The sequence below is a fragment of the Natrix helvetica genome, assembly GCF_964273705.1.
Source record: "Natrix helvetica genome assembly, chromosome: 3".
NCBI classification, from domain to species: Eukaryota; Metazoa; Chordata; class Lepidosauria; order Squamata; family Natricidae; genus Natrix; species Natrix helvetica.
The window spans coordinates 70,001,765-70,021,454 of NC_138549.1; the positions used below are offsets into that span (position 1 = coordinate 70,001,765).

Here is a 19,690-nt window from a genome sequence, read left to right on the forward strand (position 1 = left end):
AAGCTTTGGGTTACATTAGAAAATAACTCACTGAGAAATCTGTTTAAAAAAAGAGAAGCAGAAAAAAGTATGGCCCTACAAGGACAAAACGTAATTCATAAATACAAAGAGACAGTTGTTATCATTTGTGTCTTTTTGATGGATCACACTGGAAATGCGTTCTGGCTATGGACACAATTTATAAAGAGATTTCACATGATCTACGGTATTAAGGGAAATAGAAGGTTGCTGATCATGACATCTTAACATGATTTAGATAGGATACTATGGGGAATCTGTCTTGGATAGGCAAAAGAGTAATGCTGCCACCTTGGGGTTCAGCTAAATTGAACTACTTCACTGGGAATAATTCCAAATTTCCATTATTTAATATACCAACAATTTCTTTCCTCCTTGAGGCCCTTTTCTAAATTCTACAAATAGAATAAAGATATTGCTACTTGAAATGGGTCTGAGACCCTCATAGATAATGTATTTGACTCAGTTCAGATAAGCAGTGAAGAATATTGTTGAATATTTCAACAATATTTCACGTATTTCATGATTTTTAAACTTTTTCAGATTTTTTGTGATTTTTCTGGTTACTATGTTTTATAATAGCTCTTATTCTGAATAGAGGAATAGAGGTAGTACACCAGTGGCTGTACTCCCGTTGAGCTAATGCTCACTGGCCATATTGACTGAGGTTATTGGTAGTCAAAACTAAAAATAAGTTATAGGGCTATAGGTTCTCCACCTTGATTTTGAGACTCATTTTAAAATAAATGCTGATATATGTAACTTGGTTTTTTCCTTATTTGGTTATGAATTTTAGTGCCACCCACTATCAATAAAAATAAAGAGAAGGCCCTAACTGTGGTATTGGACACGTCAATAAACATTGAATGTCAAGCTATGGGCATTCCACCTGCCCAGATAAATTGGCTGAAGAATGGTCTTCCCCTCTCTACATCACCGCACATGAGGTTACTTTCAGGTGGACAAGTACTCAGGTAAGGTTTCATTAATTTAGGTTACACCAAATGAAAACAGCTCATTGCAAATTATGATGGTTTCATAAGCAACATATTGAGACTTACAAGACTACTGGATATTGGCATTAATTATTAAGAATTATTATAACATCATTGCAGTTTTAATATTTTGGAGGACAAATGCCATTATTTCCAACAATTAGGGCTTGTTCTCTGAACAATTATGAAGGGAGCAAATGGTATGTTGCTTTTATTTGCCTCCAGTCTCTATCCTTAGTCTGTCTCCTTTTTCTTATGAGTGCTAAAATAAGTTGCAGAATTCACTTGAAAATAAATCAATAAAAATTATATTAATTTATTTATCTTGCATCTTGCACATCCTATACTGATACAACAGAACTAAAGAAGAGCTACTGGTCACAGCTGGGCTTTTTTGTGCCTATGACAAATGACCCAATTGTCATTTATTTCAAAAAATAATTGTACATTCTCAGGTCAGGGGTAAAATCTGGAGGTAACATTTAACTGGCTCTCCAATAGGCATCACTAAGTCATCTGATTTTCCTTTAGACTTAATTTTAACCTAGTGTATAATATATACCATCCTCTTCTTAACAGCAAAGGTCCAACAGATCACTCTGTATTCCCATCTGACAAACCTAACGTTATCTGTAGATTATATCTTTTGAAAAACACACTAAAAGATTTTTCTTTAGAAAGAAAGGGATCCCAAGAATATCTGTGCTTCTCTGTAAAGATATCTAAATTTTATTATTAAAAGTATCAATTCAATTTCACAGTAACAGGAGAAAATCCAATTTACATTGAGTTTTTGAAAGGTCAGAGAAACACCCTTCTTTACTAATAGGCCAATACAAATCCAGCAAAACCTAGCTGAGTTCATCAACGTGATTCAATAAAATTAGCTGATCCAAAGATTCAATTACATGTGGAAAGTTATCAGCATGAAGAGGAAGATCTGAACGATTTCAAAGGATTCAGCTTAATCTGAGAAATCAGTTCAACTTTCAGAATGTCACTTGATCCAGCCAATCTTGAACTTCAACTCTGAATTCAAGATTTGCACATGCCCATTTTATAAATGCCTCAGAACATTTCTATATCTGACGAACCTTGGCAGATCTCAGATATTTATTATTATTATTATTTCTTAGCGCTTATAGACCGCCCCCTCTCCCAAAAGGGACTCGGGGCGGTGTACAGTCCGTATCAAAATACAACAAATTAAAACATAATAAATAGATACATAAATACGTATATGAGAGGAGGATAAAAATATGCAAAACTGTACAGCTAAGTAAATAAATCAGAATATACAAAATTTAAAATCCCAATATCATGTAAGATTAAATTTAAAAGAGACAATCCCTCTAAAAACCAGTAAAAAATGTGTATACCAGGAGGTAGACGTTATAAATTATGCCAGACCAGCCAGTCGGAACAGGTGTGTCTTCAATTTCTGTCGGAAGGAGCGGAGGTCAGTAGTGGTTCTGATGTCGGGGGGGAGGTCATTCCAGAGGGTTGGGCCCATCACAGAGAAGGCCCTACTCCTCGGTGTCGCCCGTTGGCATTGCCTAGTGGATGGCACCAGGAGGAGGCCCTCCCTGTGAGAGCGAATTGGCCGCAGGGATGTGTGTGGGAGGATGCGATCCCGCAGGTAGCTAGGCCCTATGCCATGGAGCGCTTTAAAGATGGTAATCAGAACCTTGAAACGCACCCGAAAGACTACAGGCAGCCAGTGCAGCTCGCGCAGGAGAGGTGTTATGTGGGAGTACCTAGTACTCCCCATGACTACCCGCGCGGCTGCGTTCTGGACTAGCTGCAGTCTTCGGGCGCGTCCCAAGGGAAGCCCCATGTAGAGAGTGTTACAGTAGTCCAGGCGAGACGTCACCAGTGCATGAGTGACTGTGCGTAGGGCATCCCGGTCCAGAAGGGGGCGCAATTGGTGCACCAGGCGAACCTGGTGGAACGCCCCCCTTGCCACGGCTGCCACATGATCATCCATTGACAGCCGGGCATCTAGGAGGACGCCCAAATTGCGCGCCCGTTCCACAGGGGGCAATTGTTCGCCCCCTATGGCCAGTGATGGAATCAGCTGGCTGAACCGAGGTGCCGGTAGCCACAGCCACAGTTTGAGTCTGTTGTCCCCCATCCAGACCCCGACGGCTTCCAAACACCGGGACATCACTTCGACAGCCTCGTTGGGGTGGTTGTTAAGCATGGTTGTTCCTGGTTAGCATAGCGATGAGGGAGTGCTTGGGAATTTTATATCTGTTGACTTAGTTAGGAAATCACAAAGCATCCGACAAGAAGGCTGTTACAAATTATATCCATAACAGTGCCAATAAAATGGCAATAGTCACCAAGAACTGAGTTTCATTTGAGAGCATTCTGCTCTTTCATTTTATAAATTGCTATGTATTTTGTATAAGCAGAATAAGGAATTTTTAAATTTCAAATGGTTTGTGGTTGTTTTCCTTCCAGAATTGTTAAAGCACAGGTAGCTGATGCTGGCATGTACACATGTGTTGCCTCCAACAGAGCTGGTATCGACAATAAACATTACAGTCTTCAAGTTTATGGTAAGCCTTTTTTAAGCAATATAGAGTGAAGTCCTTGTGTATTCATAAATACAGGTGGTCCTTGTTTACTGACCACATAGTGACTGTTCAAAATTACAATTGTGCTAAAAAAGGAGACTTTCAGTATGAATGGATCTCAACCTTGTGACCATTGCAGCGTTCCCACAGTCACATTATTGTGATTGTAGACCACTACAATCACAATCTATGATTGTGGACCATTACAATATACTTTATATGGGGCTTCCCTTGAAGAGCATCTGGAAACTGTAGCTGGTTTAAAATGCAAAGGGGTGGGGAATTATGTGTGCCCCTTTGATCAGAGCTTATTACCTCTTTGGTCTACTAGTTGCATTGGTCATCAATGTGCTTCCAGATTTAATTCAATGTGCTATAAAGCCCTTCAAGGCATGGGGCTGGATTCTCTGAAGGACAGCTTCTCCTTGATTGTGTTCTATCAGACCTGGCAGGAGAGGCCTCCTTTGGGTACAAAAAATTAAATAGTGGCAGCTTGCAGGGTCCAGGAGAAAGCCTACTTTGCTTTCATTGGACATGAGTTTAAGAAGTATAGCAGAAGTATAGCAGAGCCCAAGGAATGTTTCTACTGATGGTTATGGTGTTTGTTTTTATCTCAGCTGACAATTTTATTGTGAAGTTGTTATTACATTGTGTTTTTAACCATTTTTAACCTCCTAAAGTTATAATGTTGAAATATATTAATACATTTTCTGATACGAAATCAGTTGTTGTTTCATAAACTAAAAATAATTTTATATCCTCCATGGGTTTGCTTCCTTCCAGTACCCCCAAGCATAGAAAATGGTGGAGAAACAGAAGTAACTGTACTAAAAGGAAATCCCATATCTTTGGTGTGTTTGGCTAATGGAATACCAACACCAACTATATCATGGCTGAAAGATGGTCAGACTTTTAGCATTAACCTTCGTGTGACTTTTGAAAATCAAAAAAAGGGTCTTCACATTTTAAACTCAGAGATTAATGATTCAGGTAGATATACCTGTATAGCATCTAATGAAGCTGGGGAAGACAACCAACACTTTACTCTGAAAGTGCTAGGTAAGGATTATCTATTTACAACTAATTAGTAGTCTGATCAATCAGAAACTATCATAATGTTTTACTAAACTAAGAAAAGGAACTGTGTGACATTAGTTATTTGGGCCTAGTAAACTTTAATTTGAATATATTGCTGGTCAGCTCACTACGTGACTAAAGCTACCATAATAAATGTTTAGAATGGGTATCATATACTAAATTGGTATCTTTTTTACTGATTGCTTAAAATGCCTTCAGCTGGATACAAAAGGGCTATTTTTGTATTGAAGGGGTAATATTATGGGTATTTTCTGTTTTCCCCCATAACACTCTTGAAAATTGTCAGGTTTTTTTTGTTTTGAGGATGATATTAAGCATATCTTTTTTCAGAACCTCCTCATATTAATAAATCAGATAACCCAGAAGAAATTTCTACAGTGATTAACAATCCTCTTGAGCTCCTCTGTATCTCTGATGGGATTCCAATCCCCAAACTAACGTGGATGAAGGATGGGCACCCATTGCCTCAAACAGACACTGTTCGGGTCCTAAGGGGAGGACAGGTCTTCAGAATATCTAGTGCTCAGGTACTGAAAGATAGCTATTTCATTCTTTTACAGCCATCTCAACTGTTTTAACTTAGTTCAGTTTCATTTCTAACTGAGATGTTGGTTGTCTTTTAGGTAGAAGATACTGGAAGATACACATGCTTGGCTTCTAGCCCTGCAGGAGATGATGACAAAGAATATTTAGTGAGAGTACATGGTAATATTAATTTGGATAAATATGAAGAATTGCCAAATTTTCCTACACAGGCTTTCTAACCCAAGGAAGTTCCATATGTGTGAACTTGAATGCCCAGAATTTCCTAGTCAGCATGATCATTGCTGAAAATTGTATAGATCTGTGCCCAAGTTGAGGAAAGTTGTTCTATCACGTATTTTTAATTGTGCTGTCTTTGTCTATCTGTTTCATATATAGCACACTGTGAAATAGGCATGGAAAATTAAACGTTTAAGTCCACTTTCACATAGGTTTTTATGCTTGGCTTTATCTCCATTTTTTTTCAAAGTTAGGTTCATCAAATCAGGTTCATTCTCATTCTCAATTCTTACCATCTCATCATGTCTTTGATAACCAACTAGTAGTTTTTTCAAAGGCATTCCAATAATCTCTTTGACCCTACTTATCCATCTTATTCACTGTCTTCCATTTCTTCCTCTTTCCTCTATTCACATTGCACAAGCAAAATATATATGAGTTTCTGCTTGTTGATTATTATCTCAAGGAAGCAATCAATCTTTATTTGATGTGGGATTGATTCAATGGTTGGTTACTCTTACAGTCCAAAGAATTCTCTATAACCAAATCAAAATCCATAATCAAAAGGTTTTTGTTTTATTTTTGTTTTTTTCTTAATGATGAGCTTTCACAACTATAAATTTCATAATGCTTTGTATTGCAGTCCTCATTGTCATTACAATATTCTTATTCTTAAGTCACTATTTTCTCCCTATGATTAATCTCTCTGTTTCTCTAGCATACTGCCCACCTCTATCTATTCTTGGGCTCAAGAAAATACAACTATTTACCATTTTCACTTCTACAGCATCAACTGTAAGTTCACTCACTGTGTAGGCTGACATTACCTTTTCTGCTTAATATCTAATGTTAGAGACTTAGATTATTTATTTACAGCCCCATAGAATGTAAACTACAGCACACCATTAATACAGGCATATATAAAAGTACATCCATGTATAAATGCAGGAACCCTATAAAATTAACATGCATTGAAGGAACCAAACAGTTTCTACAAGTTAAAGCTCTTAAAAATGTTGCTACTGCCTTTGAAACTCCTAAATATTGTCACTTAATAATGACATCTCATTTTTCTCATCATGAATGGTGTATATCAGACAGAAGTGGGAGTGTATGAGTTCTGATCTCCAGTATGAGTACAGTGGGCACTTTCAAACGATGTGTGAAACAAATTCACCTCTATATTTAGTCAAATACATATTTCATTTTCATATGGGATATTAGCATGATGATCAGATATCATCCTAGCAGGAAGAATATCTATGCATGCAAGTAGGGAGAGATCTATACATGTTAGAGAGAAGAGCCTTCTATGTGGAACATACAAAATTGTAATTGGGTATCCAGGAGGACACAACAACATTTGTATGACAGAGATAAAAGTTTGGATTTTCCTGAATATTTAAGTCCCATACCTTCGGCTTAGGTTCTGCCATGATTTTTTTTCCCCTGGGCTTAAAAAAAGTAGGACTAGTATTGATGGTCCACATGGTCTCAGATCTTGGCCTATTCAGCAGCTTCCAATGGATTGAAACTCGGGGACCATTTCTCCAGGGGCACTTCTGGCACATGCACTGCCACTTCTGTTCACGTTAGAAAGCTGCTGGGCCTTTGCAAGGTTTTGCAGAAGGACATCTGGGCTGAGAATGAGCAGAGATTCTGTGGGTCAACTTTGCCAGCTGGACTCTCCTCCACCCCTCACTGAAGTTCTGAATATTACTAGGCATATATAAAGTAATTGGACTTGACTCATAGATTTCAGAACTATCTCCTATTCCTTTCACATTGTCCATAAAGATTGTGGTATCTTGGACAGCGTGGAAGTTGGACACAGGGAAACGAAAGAGAATTTCCTCATGGTTTCATTCCTCACTGAAGATGAATGTGTGCAGTGACAAACTTATATCCAACTTCATGTTTCTGTATATTTGTGTGTGCATGTGTGTATTTTCAATTCAGCAGGACCCTGTTCCTTGTATTAAAATGCACCTGTTCTTTTTATCTAAGTTGATGGGTATATGGTGTTTGCAAGTTCATGATCACACAGAGTGTCTTTTTGTAATCAGTTATAGAAGAAACAATTATATAGAACATATATTCTTGAACATTTAAAAATTAGGAAAATAATGGAGTAGCAGTCAGCTTTTGAGACTGGAAAACACTGTCAGGAAAAGCTTTACCTGTTTGTGAAAGCTGCTGTGCTAACCTATTTCAGTAATAGCAGCAAAATTAAAATGTAGATTAATAATTAAGAGTAAGTAGTATGTGACTAGCAATTTCTTAATCCAAATTGTCCAATCATTTTCCAGTTCATATTTGACTAATATCTCTGTGAACAAGTTAATAAATAACCAAGAATTGGTTTCTCAAGTCTCAGACTTAGTCAGACTGCTGACACAGCATGTGATCCTGCTCTAAAAATTGAGCTTGATATTAGAAAAATGTTAAGATTTACAGATATTAAACTGGACTAGAATAGACTAAATTATTTGAGGATTACAGGATCAGATTGTAATGGATATCCTATATCCAAATATATTGATGTGCTTCCAGATTTAAAGCTTTCAGACAAAGATGTGGAATGTGCATATAAAATATTTATTCTTAGATTCAATTTGGATGTGAAACAAGTGAAATATTGATAAGATTTTTAAATTCTTGGGTGAGAGACAGAATTTTGCAAAAAGTGAAAAATTAGGTTCAAGAAGGTATCTTTTATCAATATTAGTCCATCTAAAGCTTTCAATACTATAATTGGAAGAACTATGAAAAAACTGAATACATTTTAAATGAGAGCTTCATTGAAAGCTAATTTTGTTTCAACCATAAGAAAGAGAAACTATTTTTATACTATTTTTAACATATCTAAAGGGTATTGTATGAAGGACTAATAGAAACAACTTTTGTTGCTTAAAAACATATGTATCTCTAGAAGAGGACATTACATGTAAAACAATTTTTTGCACTTGGAAATTACATGATTGTTATAAAATAAATGCTAAAATATTGTATTAATATAATGTAGAACTGCAAACAAGACAGAAACAGAGCTATAATATGGCAATGAGTGAATAATGTAGAATAATTTCACTAAAAGATAGGGGATAGGTAATCCAGTAAAAGTAACTAAAATCAGTAAGCATTATAAATATTTTTTATCAGTCTGTTTCCTATGTTAAATTTATAAATCAGAAAATATTAAGCACAAATATTTTGAAAGACAGATTTCTGACAAAAGGAATAGTAATTCAAGAACAGTAGCTATCGTACTTAAAGTTAATAAGGATTATATGGTAGAAAATATTTAAAAATATAGGATTGATTATATTATTAATTAATTGATTAATTATTAATTAATTAATAATCACCATAATGCTGGCTTCAACACACTGTATGCAGCAAATAAGAATCAGACTGATTTTGTAGAAAAAGTAATGACAGCTTTGAATAAATTTGGTTGGGAGGATTTATCTCCCTAAGATTGTGGACTTCCACTCCCAGAAATCATCTATGTTTTAATGACTGCCCAAGAAATGTAATTTGTTTGGAGACTGACAAATCGTCATGAGCTAATCAAATTATGTCAGTGTGCCTCTATGTAAATGAAATGTTTGCATTTATTATGCTATTTGTGTTTTTCTTTGGCAGTTCCTCCAAATATTGCTGGCACAAGCAATGTTCAAAATCTTAGTGTGCTACAGAACCAGCAGGTTATACTGGAGTGCAAATCAGATGCAGTACCTCCTCCTGTCCTTACATGGCTCAAAGATGGAGAAATTTTGGAGGTACATTTTCTACGTCTTTTGTCTGTGATTTATCTTAATTGGTGAAGTAAACGTTATGTAAGTGCTCAAATTGTATATATGATGAAAGATTTGCCTTGTAAGACATATAGATTTGTTTCCATGAGAATGTACACATATCCAGCTCAATGTTTGTAGGGTGGATCTAATGCCTTAGTATGCATACTTTAGCATTGCACATGTGCATAATAAGTTTACCTTATAAAGTGTCGTTTGCAGGCATAATGAAATACTTTAATGGTTAATGGAGGATCCATTCTTTTCTAGGAAATATGCTCACCTATCAAGAAAAAAAGAGTATAATACAACAAAAGAACATGATGGGAAACTCACATGAATATTACCTATTAAATGGGTATTTGCACTTTGATAGCCATTTATGCATAGGTTCTCAACACTAATTGCAGCCATTTGTGGGGCTGCTCATGGTGTACTGTCAACATTCAATCTAACAACAATTTTAAAATAAAATAAAATGTTGAGACTCTAGAAAGAGTGCAGAGAAGAGCAACAAAGATGATTATGGAACTGGAGGCTAAAACCTATAAAAATCTGTTGCTGGAACTGGGTATGTTTAGTGTGATGAAAAGAAGGACTAGGGTCACCCCTAGCGGTGTTCCAATATCTCAGGGGCTGCCACAAAGAAGAGAGAGTTAAGCTATTCTCCAAAGCTTTTCTGCCATCGGGTTTCTATGTTTCTAACATTCAAAAGGTTTACTATCCCTCCATTAAGGTGCTGAAGTAGGACTAGAAGAACTAAGGTTCAAATCCTCTCTTAGTCATGGAAACTCAGTACTGTATATACTTTGTATACTGAGTATAAAGTATAAAATAGAGATTGCTTTGAAAGTAATCTTGAGCTCTTAGAAGAAGCATGGATTATAAATTAAGCAAACTAACAAACAAATAAACTTTACCAATATTGTCTCCCATTCCTAAACTCTATCTAGTATAAATAAAGTAGATGCTATTGATTATTTTTGTCTAATATTGAAAAGAGATTCAGTTTTGAAAATCTGATTCTCAGGCCACTCCCCGACTTCGGATTTTATCCAGTGGAAGATATTTGCAAATCAACAATGCAGACTTAAATGATGCAGCAACTTATACCTGTGTGGCAAGTAATGTTGCAGGCCGAACCACAAGAAAGTTTGTATTGGATGTAAATGGTAAGAAAAGAAGATAAATCTATATAATCTTTGTAAGATATTTCCATAAGTGAATGTTCAAAATATTAAACTTCTCAAAGTAACAGGTTTTGTGATCTTTCATCTGTTTATTTCTTGGTGGAAGAAAGTTCCCTAAGTATTTTTTTTAAATTAAAAATACATTATTCTAATTTTGATTGTTAAAGCAGCTTTTATAAATTTCATTTTTAGCAGTGTGTCCTTTGGTAACAACACTTAGGAATCTTTAAAATATATATGGATTTGTTTAATCAGCTTATCTAGAAACCAGTTCATAGGCTTATCTAGAAACCAGCCTAATGAATAAAAAAACTTGTTTTAAATTAGCATAGTAAAAATGAATAAAAACATAACTATACATTTTCAATAGGTTGTACACAAGAAAGGTAAATAGGAATTTACATTATCTGATATGTATTTTTGTTTTAAACAAAACAAAGAAAGAAATATTTATCATTGCTATACCTGCACTGCAAAACTCTATTTTGCTCATTGGCAACAAGAATTATGCTTTTCTGTATTGCTCTATTGCATTTATTGGTTTTCCAGATTTTTACACCTAGATTTGTGTAAGAATTGTCAATTTTATACAGTTAAAATTTAGGGCCCGTATTTTGGGATGAAAGAAAATCTCATTTCAAATGACAAGCAATGAATTTATTTCAATAAATTCAATTAACTTCCTGGTTTTGTCTGGGAATCTTCCTTTGTATAGTTTCTCCTTCAATCAAAAATGGTTCTCAGACTATGATTGTGAATATTAATATGTCTGCTGTCTTGGAGTGTGCTGTGGAAGGGGTTCCAGCCCCAAGAGTTTCATGGAGAAAAGATGGAGCCCTTTTAGCTGGAAACAATGTCAGGTAAACACTCCTTAATGTCCATATTATGTTGGGAAAATTAATCTCATTGACTGAACTTGCTATGTTCAAGTGGATAAAACAGAGTTTTAAAACATATCTGATATCAAATTGTTGGGTGTGGATTTTACTAACTCTACAGACTGGCAAGGGTGTCTATCAGTGACTGCATAACTTTCTCCATGTTCATGTACCCTAGTAAGAATATGGAGTTAATTTACCATTACCTTCTTATAGAATGATATTGATTAACTAACCAATCTAATCTACGCTTCTGCTATTTCCTATGATCCTTCATCCAAGTATTAACTAGATCTAACTATTAGCTTCGTTTTCTAAAATCCTCCAAGGTGACTTAGATATTCTGTCTGCTTTGATTAGTAAGTAGGACGTTTCTGCAGGTCTTGTGGATTCACAATATTGCCAACTCACATCTAAGCACAACTTTGTAGAGATGTCTGCACATGAAAATCTATCCCTGTAGTTATATTTATACGTTCAAAAAATTTTAAACTAAGTTTTGAGTTAGTATAAAAGCAGAGTCATTTTGTGAATCAGAGAACCAACCACAAATATATGTTTTCTGCTTCTTTCCTTTACATGTTTTTAATATTAATTTTTTAGTGGAGTCTCTAATGAAACACAGGACAGAGGAAAAATGGCTGTGTGAATAAGATTTTTTTTTCTGTGTATGCATTGAGAATGTGTAAAATTCCTTGTGTTTTACTTTAGATATTCACTATTAGAAAATGGATCCCTTCATATACATTCAACCCAAGTTACTGACACTGGGAGATACCTTTGCATGGCAACCAATGTGGCTGGCACTGAGCGTAAGCGAATTGATCTTCAGGTTCATGGTAAATATGCCTTTTTTTCAGACAAACAAGTACCATAGGAGAAATTGAATAGGCTTAAACTAAGAATGCTAGACAGGACCCATATAATCCATTTTTCTCTTCAATTCTGGACCATAATGCAGTAATTACTACTCACTGAAAGGAAAGAAAGCCTCATCCCCATGCCATCCATCTCTTATTTTTGTTTTTTGTCTAGTTTTTTTAAAATATTTGTTTTATAACCTGTAAGCCATCCAGAGTCACCTTATAAGGGAGATGGGTGGCATAAAAATTAAATAAATAAATAAAATGTCCTCTTTTGACTAGTTAGTTAATTAACTGGACATCAGTAAGGGCTGGATTAGAATGAATGATGTATATGAAACTCCCACTGTCTCTGAAGATATGTGAACTTATATTGGATCACTAAGGGGTGGATTGGAGGAGGGTTTTTTTTGAACTATATCTGCTATGGTAAATTCTATTTCCATCCCTCATTTGGTAAAGAGCAATGGTCTTTTTTCCCCCTCAGTTCATCCATACATTGCTCCAGGACCTGTCGATGTCACAGTATCTGTAAATATACAAACCACACTAGCCTGTGAAACTACAGGGATTCCTAAGCCAGCCATAATGTGGAAGAAGAATGGGCATGTTCTCAATTTGGATCAGAACTCATTCAGGTAAAAAAAAGGGGGAGGTTATTTGTTTTTATGAATTCAGAGCAGTGATTGCATGTTGTGCTTTAAAAAGAATAAAAACCTATTGTCTGCCCTATTTTTAAAATACACAGAGGACAAATCTGTACTTTCTATTTGGTTCACTCAGTGGGGGCTTTTTCTTAGCCACTTTGAAAAATACTCCCCTTGTTGTCCACCACATCCATAATATTGCAAAGCATCTATAGACAAGTATATATATTTAAAATCCTTATGTTACAATATAGCAATGTCTTTCTTTCTCCCTCCCTCCCTCCCTCCCTCCCTCTCTCTCTCTCTCTCTCTCTCTCTTTTTTTTTTTTCTTGATTTATTTCTTTATTTCCTGAACTATCCATTTTTCCTGGCTGCAAAGTTCCCATGGCCTTAGAGGAGAACCTTTTCCTTTATTATTATTATTATTATGGTGGCATCAGAGCTATAGGAGAAAAAAGAGGCAGAATTGCCTATAGTCTTAATTTTTGGAGAATGGAGACTTATAGTTTCCACAGATTTTATGTAGGAATTAAATCACCTGTCACTTAGCTCATGCAATTGCAATGAATGTTTCATAAATGTGACTTTACTACTATCTGCCTGTCTAAGATTTTGGCAATATTCTCATTAACTGTCTTGTTAAACTGTCAACAGTCTTTAAAAAAGGATTATGAATGTGTGTGTTAGCATCTTTCTCCTCTTTGGATGCCAAAATCAAATACTATAAATTAACAGATCCTGCTTCTGTTTCCTTGTTTGAATCCCAAACAATCAGATCTTGCTTGGATAAATGGATTTGGCTGAGAAGAGTATGGGATCTTTTTTTCTTCTTGCCAGAAGTACATATTTTAGGTAGAACAGGATGCTCTTCAAGAAGAAAAGCCTTCCGTAAGAGCAGACAAAGTCCAGCACAGGGTTGAAATAAATCAGCATTCAGCCATCCAATTAACATTTTAAAATAAAACACAAAATTTCAAAAAGTTAAAGTTAAAAGTCACAGGCGTGTTTACCAAGACGCCTGCAGGTCAGGAGAGATGAAGGGTCCTTGATATTTCAACTGCAAGGAGTTGCAATCCTCTAACGGCCCCCATCAAATGCAGGGAGCAAGGCTGCCAAAGAACCAGTTCTGGCAGTGAACACAGCAGATTGTGTGCAAGAAAAAGAAAATCTCTCACCCTGTAGTATCCATTGGGGGAGGAGAGAAGGAAAACTTTCTCTCACCATCTATTTCAGTAGGTTGATGATGATTTCTTTTATTTCCATCTTTATCAAGAGAAACTATACAGGTTTTTGCCAGTTGCCTGGAACCAGGTTGAAAAACAGAATTAGGATCAGAAGCACTTTTTGCTTCTTGTTTTTCATGATTTATTAGAAGAACAAAACTCTCATTAATCTCCCATTACTTGTCTCAGCTTCCGCCAACCTAGCAGATCGAAAGCACATAAAAAATCCAAGTAGAAAAATAGGAACCACATTTGGTGGGACGGTGACATGTCCCGTGCACCTTCGGTGTTTAGTCATGCCGGCCACATGACCATAGAGACATCTTCGGACAGCGGTGGCTGTTTGGCTTTGAAACGGAGATGAACACCGCCCCCTAGAGTCGGAACAACTGGCACTTATGTGCAAGAGGAACCTTTACCTTACAGTAATTAGATTCTGAAGTGACTCTCTGGAAGTCAAATATCCAAACCTATCATCTCAATTAGATTCACCAAAAAATAAATTAAAATGGTGAGGATCTTTGTTTCCCTCAAGCAAAAAGTTCTATAAGAAAATAATGCCTTAAACCGATGTTTCTACTGCTTTTTTTGTTAACCTCAGTATCTGAATTTTATCTCTTGGGACAAACATTGTGGTGAACTGTATTAATTATTTTTGTGCTTTCTTCCAGGCTTTTGTCTTCAGGTTCACTAGTGATCCTTTCTCCTACTGTAGAAGACACTGCACTCTATGAGTGTATAGTAACCAATGAAGCCGGCAAAAGTCAAAGGACCATTAGACTCATGGTAGAAGGTACAGTACTAACATTGGAATATGTACTTGTAAAATGTAAAGCTGATCTACCAGGAGGTTTCGGTAGAAGAATTTTATTTCAATGATGAAAATCAAATTTCAAAATTAAAATAAAGAAAAAGAAAGATAAGGTGTCAGCGTTCCAAATATCATGCAGAATTAAATCAGAGTCCAAGGCAGAGCTATCCTTAAAGTTCCAATTTAATAAGACAGACATGTTGGCACATCTGTGAGATCCTGAATCTAGAAGCTTCCTGGGATTCCACCCAGTTGAAAGTTCATGATCTTATCCCCGTACCCATAAATCCATCACATGGTCCAATCTTCTTCGGCCATGCTGGCATCTCCACCAAGCTGATTCCGGTCAGGTGCAGAGGTGCAGAGACAAAAGATGACCTTGGCTTCTAGAAAGGAATGACAATAATACATTCCACAATTCTACTCCTTTCTATTCCCCCTCCCAATTACTACCCTAATGAAACAGTATAGGAAAATAAGAGAGAGTGTGGCAGGCCAAAAATCCTAAAAGGAATATAACTGCAGCCTGACATAAGGATTGTTAAATGGAAAGCTGGACTATGGGATTTGCGAATCCATTCTGCTGCAAATCTTTTCTTTTACACAGAGTGAAAATCCATCCAAACAATATAATTCCATAAGACATTGTATGGCAGATCTTTGTATTATTTTAATATCTGCTTTGTTTGTATCACATATTTTAGTCAATATGTTTTTTTAAAATCATTTTGCATTTAAAAAAGAAGCAAGGAGATCCGTATGTTTTTCTATTCAAGTAGAAACTATAAGCTTATTCAAATACAAATACTTTAGTATTGTAATATGATATATTCTTTAGTGTTCTGGCAATTGTAGGTCATTCAAGGAAACACCATCACAATACAGATGATTAATACCAATATTTGTCTTTATTTACATTAGTGCCACCATCCATAGCAGATGAAGTTACAGATCTATTAGTAACCAAGTCCTCCCCCATAATCATCCCCTGCACAGCATCAGGTGTTCCAGTGCCTTCAATTCTTTGGACCAAGAATGGAATAAAGATTTCTTCTCGAGGAAATGGCTGGAGAATACTGTCTTCAGGTTGTGCATGCCGTGAAAACAGTATATAGCAGAACAGAGATGTGTTGTGATGGTGATGAGATGTTGTAATGAAGAGGGGGGAAAAACGTCGAGGGAAACGGAGAGTTAAAAGTTTTGCTGCTCTTGCCTGCTGCATAAAATGTTTTGTCAGGAACATATTTCACTCAAGTTCTGCAGCAATAGCTGAACTCTTGATATATCCAATCATTGCCAGTCTGTGATGATCCTCATCTTGGAATTATGATAGCTTTTATGCTGTACAAATGTACGGTAGTGGTGATGTAGTATAAAATCTTTCAATTTAGATGTAATAGAGAAGATTAAAAAACATCAATTTTCTATTTCATGTTTCAGACTCTAAACCAGTGGTTCCAAACATGGGTCCATGTCCCACGGGGGGGGGGGGAGAGGGATTTGATTTTTAATGGGGGCAATTTGAACCTTGTTTAAACCAAGTTAATGGCCTTTTAGGCTTCCTCCGCATGAGTAGAGTATTTTTTGAGTAAAATAAGAATAATATGTCATTGGGGGGGGGGGGGGCATCAGGATTTTAGAGATGCTTAGGTGGGGCATGGCCAAAAAAGAGGTTGGAACCATTGCTCTAAACATTGATTTAGAAAGCTTCCACTGGTTTTATTTTTCCTGGAATTGTATCGAAACTGCCTGAGAATTGCCAATGGTCATAAATCACTGTTTAGCGTAATCAATGGAAGTCTTTCATTTCTTCTTTTTAGGTGCTATTGATATAAGTGCTGCTCAATTGGACCATGCAGGAAAATATACTTGCACTGCATGGAATGCTGCTGGCTCTGCCTATAAACACATCACCCTTCATGTTCAGGGTGAGGTGGGAACTTGTATGTTTCTTATCTTATTCATAGATATTTTTTTTTCCCAGACAACCATAAAACTAAGAGCTTTCAACACCTTCAGAATAGGAAATGGTATGGCCCTAGCAGATCTGTACTACCAAACTGCATGGGTATTCTTTATTCCTTCCATGTAAAAGCCCATCAAAGTTTATAAATAAACATATCAAAGACATAATTCTTAATTAAAGCTTTCTCCTGATTTCCAGCTGTCTATATTACAGAGGAAAATTCTCCCACCTAAAATACTGTGACTACATTTTTCAGATCGGCTCTTAGCTTATAATTTTAACTTAATATTAAATCCTTGAAATATTGCTGGTTGTGGAATGTTGGGTAGTTATGTTTTGCAATTTATAATTTAATGGTTTCAGTCTGGTAGAACCACTCACTATTTTTTTAACCCTGAAAAATGATTTCTATGGAGAAAGCAATAAGGAGGGTTTTTTAGTCATTAACTAGCTCTTTTTTTGTGCTCCTGTTAGAACCACCAACAATACGAGTGCAACCCGGAGCATTAGATGTTATTCTGAATAACCCAGTTCTCCTGCCTTGTGAAGCATTAGGCACGCCTCATCCTGTAATATCATGGCAGAAGGAAGGGGTCAGTGTTATTACAACAGGTACTATGTTTTGATCATAATTTTCAATTTCCTTCAGAGCAATAAGCAACATGTAATTGAAAGGGAATCTGTACTACATTCTGTATTCTACAACATTGGATAGGCAGGAGTGAGTTGCTGCTGGTTTTACTACCGGTTCGCAACCCGCATGCAAAGCACATGCTCACTTCACTCACGCACACATGCACTGTTCAATGTAAATTGTTCTTCATGCATGTGCATAACAATTTACATTGAACTGCACATACTCAGTCACTACAAACCAAAATGGCGGTAGGAACCAGTTTGGGGGCGTGACAGGCCTGGGTTGCTGCCGGTTCTGTGACACAGGCCTGAATTCCATTACCTGTTCGGCCAAACTGGGAGCAACCTACCCCTGGGGCTATATAACTTTGCTGAGCCAGAGGAATTTCTGTAAATTATGGACATGTTTTGAATTCCTCCTCTATCTGGCCACCATAGTAGATAAAGCATCAGTTTACTAGAATGTTTTCTACTATATATATATACACACACACACACACACATACATACATACATACATACATACATACATACATACATACATACATATAATTCAAAATTAATTTCCTTCTCTGCCTCCCTTATCATATATATATACAAACGCAAACGCAACACAAATAACAAAGACAACATTAAAAATAATGGCTTTCTGTCTGGATGGTTTCTTGGGATGAGACGATACACAGAGAAAGGAAGCAGTATGCTTCCTCCCATATTTGGGCATACCAGGGGTTGTAAACTTCATACATACATACATACATACATACATACATACATACATACATACATACATATGAAAATTGTCAATATGTCTTCCTATTCAAAATTTATTTCCTTCTCTGATTCCGAATAGATATGTTGTTTAGAATTTAACCTGATCCTTCTTTCTGACTTATCTAGAACACTCTATATGTATTTTAGGAAATAGGTACACAGTGCTTCCCAATGGCAATCTTCAGATTGCTAAAGCTGCTATTGAAGATGCTGGAACTTACATGTGTGTTGCTCAGAATCCATCAGGCACTGCCCTTGGGAAGATCAAATTAAAAGTTCAAGGTAAGTTTTGTACCTAGCCCACAACTTTGTTATTTGATGCCCTCATAGAAAACGCCACACACAATGTCAAGGTGCTTTTCACTGAACCTTGGTTAGAAACTGTTCCAAAGAGATGTATCATTTTAAAAGCTAATGAAGGAAAGGGGGGGGGGGGCTATGGCTCAGCTGATCATACTGAAAAATAAACAGTCATCACATAGAATAGGCTACTAATCTAATATTGACTCTCAGCTGGATACCAGGCCAAGGAAATCTTTAAATATGGGGACTTGGACTACAAGGTCTCTAACCTATTCCTTGAAAACATCAGATATTTAAAATGGTTTGCCAGGAATAAAATGACATTTCAAATAGGTCAATTTGAGGGAAAATGTATACATAAAAGTGTATGTGATATATATACTTGTATATATGTAAAGTTGTTTAAGGGTTGTTGTTTTTTGCCTCTGAATTAAAATGCAAACAAAAATTCAATTGAGCAATGGCTTTTCAGTCCCTCCAGTTATCAAACCACATCCCCAAGAATATGTGGCTGTTGTGGATAAACCTGTCACTCTGATGTGTGAAGCCGATGGCTACCCATCTCCTGTGATTGCCTGGCAAAACAATGGACAGATAATCACAGAGTCCATGAGGCGAAGGGTTCTCAGCACAGGAGGTTTGCAGATTGCCTTTGTTCAGCCTATGGATACTGGACATTATACTTGCAATGCTACTAATGTGGCTGGATCTAGCAATTCCAGTACAGAACTCACTGTCCTTGGTAAGTAAAATTAAAACCTGGGAAACTTGAATTTATTTATTAAATATTGAAGAAGTCAAAATGCTGGGAAGCTTTTAATTTTTCATTCCACAGATAAACATATAATTATCACTTTAATGAACAGGCTATTGCAGTATTAAACTTACCACGAAAATAATGAGTGGAACTCTGGTGTGATGTATATTTAACCAAATCACCCTATAAATCACCCTATAAAAACAAATCTGCAGAAAAATAGGATAGGATCAGTTAGAGATGGATGCACCTTTAACGCATTTTGTGCTTACATAGCTAAGAAAGGAAAGATCAGAATATTCCTGCCTCTAAACCACCAGCAACAATGACCAACGGCAGTAACCTACTCCACTGATGTCTGATGACTGCAATGACAGTCATCTGAA

The 19,690-nt window shown here is 36.3% G+C and overlaps 1 protein-coding gene across 1 annotated transcript in view; it reads left to right on the plus strand.

Annotated features, from left to right (window-relative positions):
- Nucleotides 1-19,690, plus strand: part of HMCN1 (hemicentin 1) — a gene marked incomplete at its 5' end in the record, with an annotated part of 236,014 nt that overhangs the window by 179,089 nt on the left and 37,235 nt on the right. Inside the window, 16 exons of the mRNA XM_081947388.1 lie at nucleotides 815-992; nucleotides 3,480-3,577; nucleotides 4,379-4,654; nucleotides 5,024-5,220; nucleotides 5,317-5,398; nucleotides 9,104-9,240; nucleotides 10,286-10,427; nucleotides 11,161-11,305; nucleotides 12,035-12,162; nucleotides 12,674-12,824; nucleotides 14,729-14,850; nucleotides 15,790-15,954; nucleotides 16,689-16,796; nucleotides 17,309-17,446; nucleotides 18,392-18,526; nucleotides 19,020-19,289. Coding sequence (XP_081803514.1) covers nucleotides 815-992; nucleotides 3,480-3,577; nucleotides 4,379-4,654; nucleotides 5,024-5,220; nucleotides 5,317-5,398; nucleotides 9,104-9,240; nucleotides 10,286-10,427; nucleotides 11,161-11,305; nucleotides 12,035-12,162; nucleotides 12,674-12,824; nucleotides 14,729-14,850; nucleotides 15,790-15,954; nucleotides 16,689-16,796; nucleotides 17,309-17,446; nucleotides 18,392-18,526; nucleotides 19,020-19,289 — 2,472 coding nt within the window. The remainder of the gene's footprint in view (nucleotides 1-814; nucleotides 993-3,479; nucleotides 3,578-4,378; nucleotides 4,655-5,023; nucleotides 5,221-5,316; nucleotides 5,399-9,103; nucleotides 9,241-10,285; nucleotides 10,428-11,160; nucleotides 11,306-12,034; nucleotides 12,163-12,673; nucleotides 12,825-14,728; nucleotides 14,851-15,789; nucleotides 15,955-16,688; nucleotides 16,797-17,308; nucleotides 17,447-18,391; nucleotides 18,527-19,019; nucleotides 19,290-19,690) is intronic.